This window comes from Anguilla anguilla, chromosome 1 (genome assembly GCF_013347855.1).
Source record: "Anguilla anguilla isolate fAngAng1 chromosome 1, fAngAng1.pri, whole genome shotgun sequence".
NCBI classification, from domain to species: domain Eukaryota; kingdom Metazoa; phylum Chordata; class Actinopteri; order Anguilliformes; family Anguillidae; genus Anguilla; species Anguilla anguilla.
Window position 1 is genome coordinate 72912595 of NC_049201.1, and position 20781 is coordinate 72933375.

Genomic DNA, 20781 nt, shown 5'->3' on the forward strand with positions numbered 1-20781 from the left:
TGTGTATGTGTGTGTGTGCGTGTGTGTGTGTGTGTGTATGTGTGTGCGTGTGTGTGTGCGTGTGTGTATGTGTGTGTGTGTGTGTGTGTGTGTGTACATGTCGGTCTGTGACAGGGCTTTCCTTCTCCCCGGTTTGTGTGCGTTGGTGTTGTGCTGTGATACTCCGGCTCACAGTGAAGTCCTGTGCTGTAGCTGCTGAAGTGGGAGTGTGTTTGTGTGTGAGTGAGTCTGGAAGGTCCTGAGCTCTTTGCAGTAAATAGAGGGCTGTGGACAGGGAGCAGACGCCCTTTCTCTCTCTCTCTGTGCATGTGGTCCGTGTCTCTGTCTCTCGCTATCCTGTGACTGACCCCAACCCCCCCCTCCCCACCCCCCGCATCACTCAAGCATCAGCTGCGTGACCGTGACTCCGAGCCCCGCCCCCCCAGCGCTAACGCCGGCCGCTGTGTGGGGGAGAGACCGTGAAGCGCTTCTGCCACGCGCTCGGTGGCGTGCGTGACTGCGTGCGTGCGGTCGTCCCGCTCTTCCGCACGCCGCGCCCCGCCGCGTGTCGGAATGCGCGGTAAATGCGATGCGCGTGCCGCGGGGCGGGCCGAAGGACCGCACGGTTCTCCGGGTTCGAATCCGGGGGCCCCCTGGAGCGCTGTGCCTCCCCCCTGACGTGCTCCGGGTTCCGGCAGTGGAGCCCGTGGGCCCCCTGCGTACGGGACTCTGCCGTTCGCACCGCGGCGTTTGCTTGGCCCCGTTTGCTATGAATAGTAGGGGTGGCGACTGCCTTTGTGCTTTTCACTGTGCGTGCGGTAAAGATACAGCCGCTCCCGGGGCTGTCGGAGGTCACCTCTGCTCTCCACCCTCTGGCAGTCCTCTGCTGCCTGTGTTTGTGTGCCTCTTTCTTGGCGTGACATCACGGCACACAGATTAATGATAAACCTCTCTCTTCCTCTTTCGCGCAGTTTGGAACCGGGCAGGACGGAAAGAGGCTGCGAGAGAAAGAGGAAGAGAAGGGGGGAGTGAAAGAAGAGCAGAAACAAACAGAGAGAGGAGGACCCAAAGAGCCGCACTTTTCGAAGTAAAGGGGGATCAAAAACGAGAAAGAAAGAGAGAAGAGAAAGATGAAGCCGGTGAAGAAGCACGGAGGGCGATCCCCGACCCGGGCCAAGGGGGGCAGGAGGCGGGGGGCCGAGGGGGAGAGGAGGGACAGACTGCAGGACAGCTCTGACGAGCAGACGCCGGCCACGCCCCCGCCTCCCCCGACCAGGAGGCAGACCCCGCCCACATCTCAGACCTCAGAGGAGGAGCCAATCAGGAGCGGCGGAACCCCCGACAGAGAGCGCCAGAGGGAGCAGGGGCCCGGGCGGCCGGAGGACCGGGAGAGGGCCGAGCAGGAGCGGGGGGGCCCCCGGGCGGGGGGGCCGCACAGCAACGGCAGCAGCGCGGCCAGCGCGGGCGGCAGCCCCAACCCCTCCTCCAGCCGCAAAACCGCCACCTTCAAGGCCCGCGTGCCCAAGAAGAAGTACACCTACGAGCACTGCGGCCTCCCCCCCGCGCTCAGCAGTAACCATAACAACAGCCACGGCGCCGGCGGCAGCGGCGGCAGCTCGGGCAGCCAGTCGGCGGCCCCCAGCACGGTGGCGAGCGAGGACAGCGCCGACGCCGACGCCCTGAGCCAGAGCAGCGGCCCGGCGGAGGGGCACCGGGCCGACGAGGGGCCGCCGGGGGAGGGCGAGCGGGAGGCGGGGGCCGAGGGGGAGGGGCCCAGCTCGGTGCGCTCCTCCTCCACGGACACGGCCAGCGAGCACTCTGCGGACCTGGAGCCCCCGGGGCTCCGCCCACAGCCCAGCCCCCTCCCCTCGCCGCCCGCCCCGCCCCCGCAGCCCAGCCCCCCGCCCTGGCGGGACGGCCTGCCGGGGGGGCTGGAGGACGCGCTGGCCAGGGGGCTGAAGAACCAGCGGGTCCTGGCCCGGCGGCGGCGGGCGGCTCGGCCCGGCGCGGGCCCGGAGGAGGGCGGCAGCCCCGCCCCGCCCTGCCCCGTGTTCTGGCCGGGCGTGGTGCGGCGGGTGTGCGGCGAGGAGCGCAGCGTGGGGGTGCAGCCCCACGGCCAGGCCGCGCTCTGCCACTACCCCTTCAAGGGCGCGGCGTCCCGCGACGCCGTCGACCTCATCCTGGACGCCCCGCCTCCCGGCTCCGCCCCCGTGGCCATAGGCACGCGGGTGTGCGTGGCGTTCGGGGGCGGGGCCGGCGAGGAGGGGGCGGGGCAGCTGTACCGGGAGGGCGTGGTCTCGCAGGTGGACCCGCACCCGGCCGTGTCCTTCCCGTACCGCGTGCTGCTGCGGGAGGACGGCGCCGTGCTGGCGGACCGGGCCGCCGCCGACGAGCAGCGCAGCCGCGCCAGCGCGCAGGCCGTCTGGGTGTCCCGCCAGAGCCTGCGCCTCCTCATCCCGCCCTGGGACCTGCCCCAGCCCGAGGGGGGCCGGGAGCGGGGCCGGGAGGACCGGGAGCGCGAGGAGAGGGAGCGCCGGGAGGACATGGAGGTGGAGCGGGAGGTGATCCAGCTCAGCATCGGCATGGCGCTGGGCGGCGTGGGCGGGGTGGGCGCGGGCGGGGCCAGGCTGGGCTGCGGCTTCCCTCCGGGGGGCGGGGCCGGCCCCCACTTCGGCTCCTCGGCCCCGCCCACCTCCGCCGGCCCCCCTAACTCGGCCCAGGGGCTGGGGATGGACAGAGAGAGAGAGAGGGAGAGAGAGAGAGAGAGGGACAGAGAGAGGGAGCGGCAGATGCTGAAACAGCCGCAGAGCGTGGAGGAGGACATGGAGGTGTCCCACTTCAGCATGGTCCCGCTGGCCGGGGGGGCGGGGGGCAAGCCCGGGGGGGTCCCTCAGCACCGCCACATCCTCTCCAAGCCCCCCGGCTACCCCGGCCCCCACCTGTCCGTGGTGCGCGGCGTCGGCACGCCCCTGGGGGCCCACTTGATGGCCGGCCCCCAGCCCCCCCCCTCCCCGGCGCTGCTGGGCCCCGAGGTGTGCGTGGGCCCCCCTCCCCACCTACCCCCCCTGCCCCCCTCGGCGGGGCCGCGCGCCGACAAGGGCCCCCCGCAGGCCCCCCCCGCCCCGGCGGGCGGCCCGGGCTCCGCCCCCTCGCGCTCGCGCACGCCCCTCACCGCCGCGCAGCAGAAGTACAAGAAGGGCGACGTGGTGTGCACGCCCAACGGCATCCGCAAGAAGTTCAACGGCAAGCAGTGGCGGCGGCTGTGCTCGCGCGAGGGCTGCATGAAGGAGTCGCAGCGCCGCGGCTACTGCTCCCGCCACCTGTCCATGCGCACCAAGGAGATGGAGGGCGGGGCGGAGCGCGACCGCGACCGCGACCGGGGCGGCAGCTCGGGCACCGCCACGCCCTCGGACCTGCGGCCGGGCGGGGGGCGGGCCAGCAGCGAGTTCGACTGGGACGACACGTCGCGGGACAGCAGCGAGGCCAGCAGCCGCGGGGGGGACTCGCGGCCCCGCCTGGTGCTCCCGTCGCTGCTGCCGCAGGACCTGGCGCGCTTCGACCTGGAGGACTGCGAGGCGGCCACCATGCTGATGTCGCTCAGCAGCTCGCGCTCGGGCACGCCCTCCTTCTCGCCCGTGTCCAACCAGTCGCCCTTCTCGCCCGCCCCCTCGCCCTCGCCCTCGCCGCTCTTCGGCGGCTTCCGGCCCGCCAACTTCAGCCCCATCACCGCCTCGCCCGTCCTGCCGCCCCGCCGCCACCGGCACCTGAGCGGCACGGGGGGCGGGGCCACGCCCAAGCTGGAGCGGGAGAGGCACGCCTCGGGCATCCTGCCCTCCTTCCACACCAACCTGACCTTCACCGTGCCCATGAGCCCCAGCAAGCGCAAGGAGGCGCCCCTGCCCCCGCCCCCCCCCGCCCAGGAGCACGGCGACCCCGCCCTGGGCCTCGGCCCCGCCTCCTTCCGCGTGCTGTCGCCCCAGACGCAGCTCCACAGCCCCGCCTTCTCCCGCCCCCGCGGCGTGACCACGCCCTCCAGCCGGCCCCCGTCCTCCAGCGCCGCCGCCTCGCCCCCGCCCATGCTGGTGTCCCCCACGCCGCCCTCGGCCCTGCCCGGGGACTCCGGCCTGCGCCGGGTGGTGCCCGTATCCCAGCAGCCCCTGCGCGACTCGCCCGTCATCGTGCGCAACCCCGAGGTGCCGCTGGCCAAGTTCACCGAGCGGCCGCTGGCGCGGGGGGGCGTGGCCGGGGGCGTGGCCGGGGGGAGGGTCCCCGTGCCAATCAACGCCGCCGCCACCAACGGGGCGGTCCTCCTGCACGGCCCCGCCTCCGCCCTGCCCCCCGGCCTCCCCGCCCAGACCAGCCCCGCCGTGGCCAGCCCCACCGCCAGCCCCTCCCTCGCTAACTCCGCCTCCGGGGGGCGGGACAGAGGCGGCTCCCTCCAGCAGCCGGTGGCCTGCCACCCCTCCCCAACCGCCCTGCTGCCCCTCATCCTGCCGGCGGAGTCGCTGCACCCCGCCCCCCGCAAGGACATCATCATGGGCCGGCCTGGGACAGGTAGGAGCGCGGGACACGTTGGAGGGGCGGGGCCTGGGGGGACAGAAACCAGCGATGTGACTTTTCCCACATTTTTCCTGATTAATGAAAAAGTGCCTTTTTTAGACTCGACCAGGCGAGGGGTTAGGGTTAGGGTTAGGGTTTGACCGTATGCCCTGAACACACACGTTAAGAGAGCTCTTCCGCAGCTGAGAGGTGGGAGCGTTTCACAGTGCAGCCAGACGGCAGACATTCGGGCTCTGAAAAATCTGCATTTCCTGATTAATATGGAAAAGTCACATCCCTGGAAGGGCTTGAGAATGCAGCAGACGCAGCGGTGGACGCTGGAGGGTGTGATGAATGGATCTGTGTGGGGGAGCACGGGTTTGGGAGGTGGCAGGAGATGAGTGGTGGAGCTTTGGGGGGGGCGGGGTAGCGGGGAAGATCAGAGACTGGGTGAGAAACGGGGAGGATAAGAGCTCCCTGCTGGGGTCATCTGCACCCCCAGCGAGGGCGTTCAGGTGCTGCCTGCTGGCTTTGTAGTGTAGATTTAGGGCTGGGGGGGTGGGGGTGAGGCAGCTCTGTGAGATACGGCCTCCTTGCTGGCCTGCGTTCTCCAGCCGAAAGCTCGGCGGCCCCCGCAAGGTGACGGGGGACCCTCGCGGGCCTTCAGTCCCCCGCGGCCCGCGCGCCGTAGCGCCATGCTAGCGCCGCGGCTGAGCCGTAGCCTCTCTCTGCCTGCTGCTGCTTCTGCTGTTTCTGTTCAAACTCAATTAAGCGCCGGTGAGTCAGATCCGTGTCCATTCAGGCTGCTGACACGTCAACACGGCCCCGAGGCTTAAATAAATCGGGGGCGTGGGGGCGTGGGGGCGTGGGGGGGTGGGGGGGTGTTGTCCCTCCACCTTAATAGGGGCAAAGCTCCGTTGCAGGAGGGGTGGGGCGGGGGGGTGATTTGGGAAGCCAGTGCCGTTTAGACAGAGGCAGAATCACGCGGATGGGAGAAGGTCTTCGGCCCCTGTCCTCCGCAGGCCAGTGATTGGATTGAAACGGTCTCAGAATGGTCGCCCCGTGGTGTTCTGTGATTGGCTGCTGGCTGGAGATTACGCGGCGGGGGTAAACGACGCTGGGACAGAAGGGGGCGGCGAAGAGCGCGTTTGGGCGCAGGGCAGTCCCCGGCTCCCGCCCCCGTCCTGGCGGTTCGTTCTGAGCGCGCGTAAAGGGGAGGGGGAGTTGTTTGCGGGTGTGAAGTTGCAGTGCGCTGGTTCTGGGTTTGTGTGTGACGGTGCACGGTGTGTGTGTGTGTGTGTGTGGTGTGCGTGCGCGCGCGTGTGTGTGTGTGGTGTGTGTGCGCGTGTGTGGCGGTGCATGGTGCCAATGAGTGTGTGTGTGTGTGTGTGGTGGTGCTCGGTGAGTGTGTGTGTGCGTGCGTGCGTGCTTGCGTGTGTGTGTGTGTGTGTGTGTGTGATGGTGCACGGTGTGTGTATGTGTGTGTGTGTGTGTGTGTGTGAGTGGAGTGTGCGTGCGTGCGTGCGTGCGTGCGTGCGTGTGTGTGTATGTGTGTGTGTGTGTGAGAGGGAGAGAGAGAGTGTGTGTATGTGTGTGTGTGTGTGAGAGAGAGAGTGTATGTGTGTGTGTGTGTGAGAGAGAGTGTATGTGTGTGTGTGAGAGAGAGAGAGAGTGTGTGTGTATGTGTGTGTGTGTGTGTGTGAGTGGAGTGTGTGCGTGCGGGCGTGTGTGTGTGTGCGTGTGTGATGGTGCACGGTGTGTGTGTTTGTGTGTGAGTGTGTGTGTGTGAGGTGTGGATTGGGTACGGTCCTGTTCCTGTGTGGGCAGGGCCCTGATGGGAGCCCAGCCCTAATGAAAGGACTTTGTGAAAAAGCCCTAAAAGAGCAGACTGTCTGCCCGCCGAGCTCAGCCTAGTGCTGCCAGAGCTGCTCTGCCTGCACTGTCCTCATTTAACCATGCTGTTACATCAGCGCGAGTGTGTGTGTGTGTGTGTCTGTGTATCTGCGTGTGTGTGTGTGAGTGTGTGAGAGAGTGTGTGTGAATGTGTGTGAGTGTGTGTGTGTGCATGCGTGTGTGTGTATGTGCATGCGTGTGTGTGTGTGTGAGTGTGTATCTGCGTGTGTGTGAGTGTGTGTCAGAGTGTGTGTGTGTGTGTGTGTGTGAGTATGTGAGTGTGTGTGAGAGTGTGTGTGAATGTGTGTGCGCACACCCGTACTTGTGTGTATTTGAGTATTTGTCTGTGTGTGTGAGTGTGTGTGTGTGTGCGTGTGTATTTGGGTATTTGTCTGTGTGTGTGTGAGTGTGTGTGTGTGTGTGTGTGCGTGTGTATTTGAGTATTTGTCTGTGTGTGTGTGTGTGTGTGTGTGTGTACACGTGTAGGATAGCGTGCCTGCTCGTGGGCATATTTGTAGTGGAGCGGGTGCCTGTGCGTGCTGCTCTGTGTTTGTGGTTGGATTTCGGGCAGTGGGAGGTGCTCCAGTTGCAACTCAGCAAATCTGAAGCGAAACGCTGAGAAACAGGCTGACTGAGACGTGCTCAGACACGCTCAGACCGAGAGAGAGAGAGAGAGAGAGAGACCTGAACACGGCGCTTCTGTTCGCTGTGGGACTGACACATGCAGGCTCAGTAGCAGATTTTGAGCGTTATGGGGGGGGGGGGGATGAGAAGGGGGGTGAACCCTTGGAAAAGGCGGGTCACCACAGAGGAAGAGAGGAGGGGCTTTCTCGTCTCTCACCCTCCCACTCTCTCTCTCTCTCTCTGACCTTTTCAGCCAGTGCAGGCAGAGGACGGTAACTCTGGTTCTTTATGTCTGAGAGTGTCTGAAAACTGGAGACGAATGCTATGCCTTGTTCACTCGCTGCAGCGCACGCACACACACACACACATGCGTGCGCGCATACACGCACGCACACGCACACTGTGCATAGCTTAAAGTTCTGCACGGCTTGCGTGGTGGGACCTGTAGGTCATGCCATTCATTTAGCAGACATTTTATCCAGAGCGACGTGCACAGCTAACATCTTTTCTATTCAGTCCATTTATACGGATGGATATGTACCAAAGCAATTCAGTTTCACTGCCTTGCTCCAGAGTATAATGGCTGTGCCCCACCTGGGAGTAAAACCCACAACCTCTAACTTACCAGGCGCTTCCCCGCTTCTGCTGTACAGGCGGTGTCTGTGGGAGGGCAGGGTGAATTTACAGGGAATTTCGTTTCGAATGGAAAACGGCAATGGAAGAGGGGGACAGACAGGGAGAGAGAGAGGGGGATGAAGAAAAGAGACAGACGTAGAAGGACAGAAGGATAGGGTAAGGCGACCGTGTGTGTCAGCCAGGGCATAAAACATCGAGCACCGGAAATGATGTGTAACCACCGTGTAACTGCTGCACGTTTCCACGGTAACGGCACAAACACTCGCGCGTACCATACACTCACGCAGTTGAGTACGCCATCGGAACTGCAGCTAGCCTTTAACTGCCACTGGGTATGTGCAAAGACCTTTCCTCAAATGTGATTCACTCCCTTGGTGAAGATGAACAGTGAAGTCTGCATTAAGCAAACAATACAGTTAACAAGCTGCATTGTATGCTCAAAAATGAGAAAATGATATTATATTATACTAGTACAATTCCTCTAGTATAAAATTAGAGCAATTGTACAGATTTTTCCCCAAAAATATCTGTCCCAATTATTCACAGCCCTAATAATTCTTGGAAATATAATCCAACAAAAGTAAATCAACTAGCATGCTACTTTTTTAAGTTAATCTCAAACTTAAGGGATATGTATTGTGGCATCCCATAGCTTCCTGTTTCAGCTGGGTCTAAAAATGAGGTAACACGCATGTAGAAGCCATGTGTTCGTCCATCACCATGGTGATTTGTAAATAACCCACAAGACCGATGGTCGTTGACCTTTAAGTTGGGAGATGGTTACAAAATAAATACAAAAAAACAAAAGTTTCCTCTATTGGGCCAGGAGTGAGGAAGTTTAAAACCACTGGGGTTTTTCTCCCCACTGGGAGTTTTTTTTGCTTGCTATCTGGGGATTCAGGCCTGGTTCTTGCTTATTTTCCCCGTTTCTTGCTCTTTTTCTGCTACTCTGTAAAGCGTCCTCGTGACAGATCTCTGTATAAAAGCGCTATACAAATAAAATGGATTTGATTTGGATTTGGAACAGTGGTAAACATTGCCTATATGGTAGAGGGTGCAGGTATATCTTGCCCTGCGGAATAGAGGCTAATTATTTGGGAGATAAGGGACGCAAATTTTCCAAACTTACCATCAGATCCCGGTACCTTGTCAATACCTACCTTTTTGGAAAGGCTGACAGATATGCCTCTATTCAGGGCATCTGACATAAATGAACATCTGAAATCTGCTGAAGAGCATTGGCACTTTGACTGGAACCGCTATGGTCAAATGACAGCAAAAGAGAGGTTTTTGGGCACGCATACCTGTGCTGGGTTTGGTGCTGGTAGGGCACGTCATACCTACAGTGAAATGCAGTGCAGGATCTCACAGTGAAATGCAGTGCAGGATCTCACAGTGAAATGCAGTGCAGGATCTCACAGTGAAATGCAGTGCAGGATCTGAGGGTGAAATGCAGTGCAGGATCTGAGGGTGAAATGCAGTGCAGTGTCTCACAGTTAAAATGCAGTGCAGGATCTCACAGTGAAATGCAGTGCAGGATCTGAGGGTGAAATGCAGTGCAGGATCTGAGGGTGAAATGCAGTGCAGGATCTGAGGGTGAAATGCAGTGCAGGATCTGAGGGTGAAATGCAGTGCAGGATCTGAGGGTGAAATGCAGTGCAGGATCTCACAGTTAAAATGCAGTGCAGGATCTGAGGGTGAAATGCAGTGCAGGATCTGAGGGTGAAATGCAGTGCAGGATCTGAGGGTGAAATGCAGTGCAGGATCTGAGGGTGAAATGCAGTGCAGGATCTGAGGGTGAAATGCAGTGCAGGATCTGAGGGTGAAATGCAGTGCAGGATCTGAGGGTGAAATGCAGTGCAGGATCTGAGGGTGAAATGCAGTGCAGGATCTGAGGGTGAAATGCAGTGCAGCATCTCTAATGTCATGGGTTTGAATTGCATCTCCTGGCCCTGAGGCTGCACTAAATGTCAACAGAATCATGAACTAACAAGTCCCAGGGTTCCTTTGTCCAAAAATCTGGTTCCCTCAGCCAGGAAACTCAAACTTGGCCACGAAAGGATGTTTTAACAAGACAACAATCCCAAGCATACCTCAAGAACAGCTGAGAAATGGCTTACTTGACCACAAAATTGCCGTTTTGCAATGGCCATCTCGGTTTCCAGAAACTGTGAGGTTGCTGCCCAGTCTGTTCACAAAACTCCTAAAATGCTTGTAGAAGGTGATTCAGCAGTCTTACCCTGACAGAGGAAGGGTGAACAAAGTACTGAAAGTGGGTGTGCATAAGTGTGCAATTTGAAAAAAAAAGTATTCATTTGGTCGATTCAATTCAGCCGTTATCATTTAATAAAGTATAATATTTCCACATTCAAAAATGTAAATATAGCTCTGCGCTTGCAATTTATTTCAGTCTTTTTTTGTTCATCTTTAAGAAGGGTGTGGGTCGTTTTTTTGGAAGCCGCTGTATTTATTTTAGTCACAGAACAGTTGACGGTTGGTCCTAACTGAAAGCGCTCGCGCTGCTAGCGCAGCGTTAGCGTATCGGCGCGCGAGGCAGACGGTTGGCTGCGTTGGGCGGTCTGTTCCCCATTTGCATGCGGAGTTTTTCATGAGGCGGCTGACGCTGGGTTGGCTGCCGCGGGCTACGGCCGGGGTGCCACGCCCAGGGTTTGAACTCGCTAATCCGTCCCCCTCCTGTGACATGAAATACAGCCTCACATCAAAGAACAGGCCTACTGACAGACAGACAGACAGACAGACAGGCAGGCAGGCAGGCAGGCAGACAGACAGACAGACAGACAGGCAGGCAGGCAGGCAGGCAGGCAGGCAGACAGACAGACAGAGAGACAGGCAGGCAGGCAGACAGACAGAGAGGCAGACAGACAGACAGGCAGGCAGGCAGGCAGGCAGGCAGGCAGGCAGGCAGACAGACAGACAGACAGACAGACAGTCTGACAGGCAGGCAGGCAGGCAGGCAGGCAGGCAGGCAGGCAGGCAGACAGACAGACAGACAGACAGGCAGGCAGGCAGGCAGGCAGGCAGACAGACAGACAGACAGACAGACAGACAGGCAGGCAGGCAGGCAGGCAGGCAGGCAGGCAGGCGCTCTCACACCCAGGCTACTCCCGCAGGAGGGAGGAGGAGTCACAGAAGCTCCTCCTCCTGGTCTCCGGCTGTGTACAGAGTGTGTGTGCGCTGCAGCACACTGCGGGGTTCTCCTCACACCCCTGCTCCAGCGGGGCTGTACCGACTCCTGGCCTCCCCAGCGCCTCCCCAGTGCCTCCCCAGCGTCCTCCCCCAGCTGCACCCAAACCCGCTGGGTTAACGGTTCAGTCCTGGCTGGAGTTTAACTTCCACCCTGCCGAAGACTGTAAGAAAGGCCCGGTAACCGCTGTGGCTGCCTTGTCTTGTACTTGCGGATGCTTATTCCTGATGTTCTGATGTCTAATCGCAGGCTGGAGGTTCCTGTGTGGTACGCCCCCTTTCATATTGTCCTGTTTCTTTCACGCTCGAGTACGCAGCAGAGCAGTATACCTCATTAATACTTGTGAGTAGTTCTCTCTCTTCCTCCCTCTCCCCATTTCTAACTTTCTCCTGTCTCTGTCCTGAGCGTTCAGCTGCCCGTTTTTTTATAGACTGGCACTGCCACCCGGTGGAGAGAGTGTGAAACTGCGCCCCTGTGAAGCATAAAACTGCTTTGATCTGCCAGGGAGTTCGGTGCTGACTGCCATTCACACGTAAGGAGTGAGAAGATGCAAATAGACTCAGATTCACAGAATTCGGCTATTTGGGGTCTCAATTCACTCCTGAAATCAGTCCTTCACATCTCATTGCCTTCGTGAAGAGATTTGTCTTATTTTTAGCAACACACGCAAGTGTGCGTGCGCATACAGACAGACAGATACACACACACACACACACACACACACACACAATTAGTCAGACAGACCTCTTGTCACCTAGAGTGTGTGCCACTGCTCTTTCATTAGGAGAAGGAAGGTGGGGGCGATGACTCCAGTCACCCCCAAATTGTCGTGAGGTCCGGTACCTGCGATGCTGTTGCCATGGAAACAGGCGGCGGGATGGGACGGAGCTGTGACGGGAGGCTCCGTGGCGGGGTGGTGGGGGCAGGTCTGGGCGGAGCGGGCAGGGCTGCGTGGGCACGCGGGCACGGGGGAGTTTGACAGCTCTGCGCCCGCGCGGACCACCCTGTCAGCTCCTGATGGCAGCGGTAACACCCACACACTGGCACTTCAGCGCCCAGAGAGATGTGCTGTGCAGTGGGAGTATCTCTGCCTCTTTCTCTCTCTCATTTTCACTCCCCTGTCTCTCCCTCCCCTCCCTTTCCCTCCCCCCTCTCTCACTCTCCCTGTCTCTCTCCCTCCCTCCCTCTCCTCCCACTCTCTCCCTCTCCCTTTCTCTCCCCCCTCTCTCTCCCTCTGCCACCTCTCTCTCTCTCTCCCTGTCCCCTCTCCCAGTCTTTCTCTCCCTCTCCCTCTCCCCCCTCTCCTACTCTCTCTCCCTCTCCCCTCCCTTTCTCTCTCCCCTCTCACCTTTTCCTCTATCTCTGTCCCTCTCCTCTCCCTCTCTTTTATGTTCTTCTCCGTCTTCATTTCACTCTATCGAGAAGGCGCCTTTTTGCCTCCTTGATCAATACAGTGTATCTCAACCACAGATATGGAATTACCAGATCGGATAAAGGCTCATTTTTCATTTCTTGTAAAGTGATCCCTTGCGATATGCTGTCCTGACAGGACGCGCACACAAAAGCACCTGACAATTCAAGAATCCGTCGCAGATAAAGCATTACAAAGAATTACTGCTGAATTTGTGCGGCTGGAGGCTCTGGTGTGATTCCCCCCCAGCAATGGCACACTCTCTCGCAGACATTTACACACTTCGGCTAATTAACGGAACCATTCTTCTCAATTCTGTTTCTGTGCTTTTAACTCTCTGCCGCCTTGGCTGTCAGTGTTCATTTGCGGGAGTTTCACTGAACCCTCTCTGCCACATCCCTCTTTCAGTTAGCACGTCCTGGCGCTAACGTTAGCACATACTGGCACCGATGGTAGCATGTACTGGTGCTAATGTTAGCACATATTGGTGCTAATGTTAGCACATACTGGCACCGATAGTAGCATGTACTGGTGCTAATGTTAGCACATAGTGGTGCTAATGTTAGCACATAGTGGTGCTAATGTTAGCACATACTGGCACCGATAGTAGCATGTACTGGTGCTAATGTTAGCACATACTGGTGCTAATGTTAGCACGTACTGGCACTGATAGTAGCATGTACTGGTGCTAATGTTAGCACATACTGGTGCTAATGTTAGCACATATTGGTGCTAATGTTAGCACATACTGGCACCGATAGTAGCATGTACTGGTGCTAATGTTAGCACATACTGGTGCTAATGTTAGCATGTACTGGCACTGATGTTAGCACGTACTGGCGCTGATGTATTTCAAAGCCCATGGCTGTTAAAAGGAACAATCCATCTGTGTCCCAGTGGGGGATATATAGTCTTTGGTTTGACCCCTGTTTTGTTGTAAGACACCAGATATCAGAGCTTTCCAGGGGTCTTTTAAAGCGCTGTCCTGGATCCCCTTCCGCAAGGTGTATAATGGAGAGAATGCTTGTTTTCATGCAAATACAGTATGTGTATTTCAGAAGCTTATATTTGTTGAGAGAAAAGAATGTGTGAATAAAATGTTGATTTGTTTGAAGGCATGTGGACGTGACATCACACTAGCATGAGTCACTGGTTTTCATTTCCAGTCAACCTGTGAATGTCTGTACAGTTCAGTTCGCTCCAGGCCTGTAAGGGTTAATGACTTGTTTACAACCAATGTGGGTGTCAGCCTCTCATGAGATGGTGGCACTTACTGTGCCCTGATTGGCTGGAGACTGATGTTTCCTTCGTCATCACTGGATGGTCAAAAGGTCTTGGCTCCTCCCTCCATTGTGTCTGACTCTGATTGACAGATGCCTGAAAGGCCTGACTTCTTGACACTTTGGGTGCCAGATGGCCCATGCTCACATTCTGAGTATTTATGCCCATGAGTGTGCTTGTTATTTCAAAGAATGCGTATGTGGCATATTTGGCTTGTGTCTTGACAAATGTACTACTACATTTGTACATTGTACATGTGCACTTATACAACAGTACAGCTCAAATGTGTGTGTGTGTAGAATTTTTGTCGATGTGTAGAGTGCTTGCTTTTCGCTCTCATTTAAAAAAAATCCCTTTTCTCTGACTTTAATGACTTCTCCACCCTTCCTACCATAAGAGAAGCTCTGTTTTCACAACTTGCTCTCCCCTCTCCTGCTTCTCCCACCCCCCCTGCACAGAATGACTCTCAGTCTATTTTTATACTCCTGACTCCCTCTCTTTTCCCTTCCCACCCATTTTTCCCTCGCTTTCCAACCCTCTCCCACTATTCTCCACCCAAGTGTGTGAACATGTGTGCCTCTTTGTTTGAATGCGTGTGTGTTTGTGCGTGTGTGTCTCTTTGTATTTCTGTTTGAATGTGTGTAGGCTATGTATGCGTGCGTCTGTGTGTGTAACTGCGTATCTTTGTTTGGAGTGCCTGTGTGGGTGTGAGTGTGTGAGAAAGAGAGAGATATAAATTGTATTTATGTGCATGTGTGTGCACATTTCATAGTTTTTTATGTGTAGCTCATGTGTGTATGACTGGGACAGATGTGTGAGTGTTTGTGTGTCTATGTCTGTGTGATTGCTTTCTGTGTATGTGTGTGTGTGTGTGTTACAGATGTGTTTGAATGTTTGGGTGTATGTTGTATGTTTTACTGATTTATGTTGCCTGTGTGTGTGTGTGTGAGAGAGAGAGAGAGGGAGAGGGAGGGAGGAAGGAAAGGAGGGAGAGAAAGATTGTGTGTGAGAGAAAGAGGGAGAGAGTGTGTATGTATGAGAGAGAGGGAGAGTGTGTGTGTGTGTGTGTGTGTGTGTGTGTGTGTGAGAGAGACGGAGGGAGAGAGAGAGGGTGTGTGTGTGTGTGAGAGAGAGAGAGAGAGAGGGAGGGAGGAAGGAAAGAAAGGAGGGAGAGAAAGATTGTGTGAGAGAAAGAGGGAGAGAGTGTGTATGTATGAGAGAGAGGGAGAGTGTGTGTGTGAGAGAGGGAGAGGGTGTGTGTGTGTGTGTGAGAGAGAGAGAGAGAGACTGTGTGTGTGTGTCAGTGTTTGCTATCGCTGAGTTCTTGGGGGAAATGAATGCTGTGGTTTCATTGGGCTGGTTATTGTGGAAAATGACATCACTGTTCGCTCGGGCCGTGTGCTCCCACGCCCTCTCTCTCTGTGATGGCACCGGGTGACACAGCCACTGAGGGGCATGCTCGCTTGACTCTGTTATTCACACACAGTGGGCAGGTGTGTAGGCCACCGGGGCACACGGGCACCTCGTTAAACGTGTGGCATGTGGAAGCGGGCCAGCACACACTGGCTGTTTGAAGCAGACCGTGATGCCCGCTTCTACAGTAAGCCACGGTGAGAGCAGTTTAAAATCTGCAGTCGGCCGTGACGTCTTTCCCCAGCCGTGTTGGTTTAACGCACTTCAGACATGAGCGCGCTTCAGACATATTTGCCTTCCAGTACTGTTTATGACTACTTGCTAAGACTGGGTAAAGACTGGATGTAATGAGGACACACATGACTTATACCAGCAGTTTATATCGACGCTGAATGTGGAAATCTGTTTAAAACTTCCCTTGTTGAATTAATGCGGGAGGCTCTTTTCAGACCTTTCCCACTCTTTATTAACCCCCATACAATAGTTTGAAAGAAATGGGCCTGGAACTCTCGCCATTAGACCCAGATCTTGAACCTATGAACTCATTCTGGAACATGTTATGTAAATGAGCCAGACTTGCATTGAGGTGCCCATTCAAGAAGACCCCCATGCCTTTGATCTGCGAGAGGCTGTTGTAGAAAGGAACGATCATACTGTAGGCATTTGTGTAATAATATTCTTTCATTTTGGTAGATTTTTTTATTAATTAATTAATTATGTTTTGCTTAATATGTTGCTCTTCCATTCTCTTCTACTGATGTATTTTTCTTTGTTCAATTATAGGCAGTCAGGATGTTGCCTATGTTACTTATTAATATTACAATGTCACACAGCAATTTCAGTACTACTATGACCACTACTAGCTGTTACTAGTAATGGTTTAACTGGCTTATTCTTTCCTCCTCCACCTTTTTCTTCAACTGAGAAATTGTGCAAGAGTTGCTTATTTGGTTTATCGGAGTCTAATGTCCACTAGGTTCAGTATATTTCTGAAATGACATGAAATAGTGGTGCTTAGGAAGGGATCTGTGCTGTAATTCAAATGTAGGACCAAGCCTGGAAATAGCACATTATAGAACCCGGTTGATGTAACAAGGGTTACAGTAATGGAGATTAGCTCACCTGAAAAAATATATATTTAAAGCTAGGCCAGTGCTTGGTGATTAATAATGGCTTATGAAAACTGAGTTTTTTGAAAATCCATAGTCAAACCTGTCTTGTATTTGGAGTTTATTGCGCCCTCTGTCCTCTAATGGTTATAGTTGGTACTGCGTTTCTAGTTAAGACCGCAGCTTTAGTGGGAGGGTGCTTCTTCTTACTTGTGTCAAGTGATTTGTTGTCCTACATCTGTGTATCCGAACTCTATTGGTGTGCTGAGCCATCGATCTCTACCAACGTAGAGGCCATTCCAATGAGAGAATTGTGTGGGTGGGATTATGAAAAGTATCCTTTTCGGATCGAGTGAGGTTGTTCTTTGCGGGCCAATAGTTGACCGCCAACTTCTACGTCAACAATGGGACTGAATAACAAGACGACCAATCGGTACTCATGCCCTAATTTTCATTTGAGTATTAATATTTAGAAGCTTCTTTGATGGCAGCGGCCAGTGAGAGCCTGAGAACCAGACATAGTGGGATTTGCATATGACTGACATTCCAGCGCATGTACAGACCAATCACAGGCTGAGGCGGCACGATAAGAGGAGTTCCATTGACCAATAGGACTCCGTGGTTGAGGGGAAAGGGGTGGGGCAGGGTTGGGCGAGGTTGACACACTGAGAGCGAGAGGGGGCAGCCTAGTTTACAACGGGAGAAAGAGGGAGGGAGGGAAAGAAAGAAAGGACGAGCGAGAGGAGGAATCGAGGGGAAGAGTCGAGTTCAAGTGAATGATGTTGTGATACAACGACTTTTACTACGAAGACCTGCCGATCTGACTGAAGGGAGCGTACGCTGTGTAGCTTTGGGTTGCTTCTGCGTGGAGTGACCTGCTGCAGTCCCGGATTGCGCTGGACTTTACGGGCTGTTATTAATTATTATAGCTAGCTTGCTAGTTGGCTATCGAACCGTCATTTCCACAACTCTGAATCAGAGCATCTCTGCTTTGCTACTATTTTTTCATCACGTCGTTTTGTTCAGTTTAGAAAGGCGAGGGATTGGACAATGGTCCTTGGCTTTCTGTCATCGGAATTGAGATTATCACTGCTTGTGCTGTTGACATCGTCTCGGTGAAATTGTTTTGCAGCGATATTTTGTTTTCGATTTCTTCGTTGGTGGAGGTATAGACGGAGGATAGGAGGGAGGGAGTCCTTAAGGTTGTATTGAAAAAAAGAGAAGTCAGTACCTAGCACTAGAGAGTAGCGTTAGCAAGGCAGCTAAAAATGAAAGATTTCTTGCTAAATGTAGCTACTTAGCTTAGTAGCTGCAGAAGCTAGATTCAGGCAGCTGTTGTGTGGGGAAAACACCTGGATTTGAGCTGGTTTGTTGTTGGCACGTAATGACTGAGATCAATATTTTATATTAATAGCTGTTCCTAAAATGAGCAAATGCAGTATTCGTATTACAATCGACTGCTCATTGTATAACCTAGGCATGATTTTACGTTGTATTTGTAGCTATTGTTCCTTCATTGGTTCGTGAACAATGCAATTCTCAATCCCAAATACATTGTAAAATTCGGCGTCTCCACAATATAGTTTCGCTGATATAACGTAGCTAGGAACTGTAACTTGGTTAATCACACCACGGATAATTAGATCACCACATAAACAAAGAGCCAACTAATAGCTAACCAGCTAGGGAAATGATATAGAAGAGCATCAGTACATTCAGAGCCCGGTTTATCCCGTCCGTGTGCCATTGCTTTCCCTGTTGGATTTTAACTTCATAGCTGGCCATTTTATCGTTTGTATTGATACAGAAAGAAAAATCAACAGAATTCAGTTACGTCGGAGTTGCATCACTTTAATATTTTCATACATATCTTTGACATTAGTATTTTAATCATTCATTAACTACACGGGAAGAATCAAGGCAACAGATGTTTTAGATGTTGGTTGTAACATTAGCTAGTAGGGAGGGAAGGTAGTCGCGACATGAGAACAACCCACGTTTCGCAGGCTGTGTTCAGTGCTGCGGGTGCAAGGCCAGGGGCGTTCCCGGGGGGACGGACCAGTTTGGAGCGGAGTTGTTGAAGGGGCCAGTCGCTTTGCTTACAAAAACTGAACAAGCAGTACGATTCTGTATAGATGCTGCATTAGTGCTCTGGCAGGTCCGTTTTGTACACAGGTTGTTTCAGCAGCGTTATTGGAATAGCGTTATAGTACTGCAGCTTGTGCACTTGACTGTCATAAACCCGTGCTGTCACCGATGTTGACGAATTTTTCTTTACTTAATCATATCTAGTTATAAGACCTCAACAAACTCAGAATAAAGTAATCAAACTAGGGACATCGACATGTAAAGGAGTATTTGTTGTGTATTTCGTAGCCAGCTGCATTTTGGCACAGAAACTAACTGGCTTTTTATAATTCAGTGTTTTTGAAATAAGTTTAGGATAAGTTCGTTACTGCTCGCTTGTTTTTTTCAATTTTTTGGTAATTAGCTATCCCTTTTCTGTCAGCAAGCTAGCTAGGTAGATACCATTGTTAGCGAATTAGGTATTGGATACACAGTGATTATATCTTGCTAACATTACTCTAATTTGAGAATGTTAACTGCATAAAAAAACCAACGCGGTGGTCCTTTGGAGTTCGTGTTGCCTAACCCATTAGCTCTCTTGGTAAATATCACAAGCTAATGTTGGCTAGCTAGTCAGCTAGGTAACCATTAATAAAGCTATTGTCGTAGCTGCCTAACGTTAGCTGCTAGCCAATTCGCAATCACCAAGAACAGTGCCTTTTATTTAATAAACGAGGTATAGATTAAAACGAGTTTTATCTATTGTTTTCTACCGCTAGACATCCAAGTAGCTTGTGTTAACCATCTTCGTCGACCACATATTTGGTTAACGTTAGCTGTGGTACAGGTATCACTGGCGAGCAAGTCGATTCATACGCACTATTGTTAATTTAAGGAACACAGTTAATTATGTTGATTTTGTAATTTCCGTTCGAATAATTTTGTAAACACATCCTGTGTTGTAACACTGACACGCATTTATACCGAGGAAGTCCAAACGCTGCCCGGTTAGCCTTTTGATTCCGGCCGGAACACTACGCAAAGCCGGGGATTTGAAAGGCCTAACTTAACCCATTCGGTAACGCATTGACTCGTCAATGTAAACAAACAGGATAAGGGATATTAATGACAGAAAAATGACGCAAGTGAAATCCAGAATCGCCGAGTTAATACTAACAATGTTTTACGCGTTCCGTCGTTGAATAGACAAACATGAAATTCGACAAGCAAGCAACTTTATCACAGATTTCTGCCAGTTCACAGAGCAACCTACCTAGTGTTAACATGTTTTGACTCGAACTTGTAATCCTAACTGGCTAGTTGGCTAACGGTAGCGAGCTAAAATTTAAGTACGCAACACTGCGAATAATCAACGGCGACGTCAGTCGGATCCAGGAAGACGGATACACTTGAAGCTGGCTAGCTGGATTGCAACAGAAATAATTAAATAAAATTTAAAAAAAATAAATAAATTGCATCAGCAGCGAAGACAAAACTGGGAGGTCGGCCGCTTCACTTTTTGTCAGCTTCTGAAGACAAGCAGCGAAGTAACTGAGAACGCACGCGCACACACAGCACCAAGAATGACCAAGTACTTTCATCCATTCCAGCCTATTGCAACGGATGTCAATCACTTTCGTTATTGATTTCCCGGATTCTCAAAATTAACATTCAAGGATTTCTTTTTTGTGTGAAGTAGCCTTATATGGCATTGTATTATTATTTTTTTCTTCAAAGAACGCACATAGACAAGTGACAACCGTTCCAGAAACCCTGTCTTTGCAGCGATGTTCTCGTCTGAAAGTCCTCAGTATCTCCGACAAGGACTGAGCATGTTCGGTTAGTAATTCTTATTCCTTAAATCCTCAACCCAGAGTGAATCTGTTGTGAGTGATCGAGGTTACAGCCTATGAAAGCTAGTTAGTTGATGTACAGGATGATATTCGCACTTATTTATTCTTGAGGAAAAAACTTTATTCTGGTATGCAGTAACGTTTGTTGTCAACTCTCTTAATTGCTCATTGGGCACGTTGATGCCACAGAATAAGCTGATGACAAAAATACCTCGTTATATCCATTTCAGTGTTGGTTCCAGTGAATATGTCTGTGATCATGTGCACTGTGAGAGAATGTGAATCATACAATTAAGTTCCTCAGAAAGACTCCTGTTTTATATAGGGAGTATTGGTAAATCCCAGAAGTGCTCAAATCTGGTTTAGTTCCCGTTTTGCTTTTTAAACACCTAGTCTTTTAAAGGTCGTTGGTAGGAATTATAAGACAGCCAACACCACAGTGCAATTGGGCTGTTAGTATATTTGCACTAATTTATTAATGAAAGTAGCCCCGACAGACAAGTCAAAACAAATGGTCATTGTTTTTTAAAATCGAATCATCCAGTGATTACTAATCTCGGTACAGACATGACTCACCTAATTCATCACTGCTGTTCCACCTCGTCCGTGATATTGAACTCGGGCGAAAGATCGATCCTCATTGGCTCAGAGGAGAAACAGCACTGGGACCTCAGGGCCACCTGACCGTAATGGCACCTGCAGAATGTGCGAGGGGCTGGCCAACGTCAGTTTGCTTTTACTGGTAACGGGACACAGTTTCAAATGCGCAGC

General features: G+C 53.3%; 1 protein-coding gene across 1 annotated transcript in view; it reads left to right on the forward strand.

Annotated features, from left to right (window-relative positions):
* Nucleotides 1-20781, forward strand: part of cicb (capicua transcriptional repressor b) — a 44583-nt gene that overhangs the window by 6069 nt on the left and 17733 nt on the right. The window contains 1 exon segment of the mRNA XM_035412390.1: nucleotides 951-4533. Within this exon segment, the coding sequence (XP_035268281.1) occupies nucleotides 1110-4533 (3424 nt within the window). The 5' untranslated portion in view covers nucleotides 951-1109.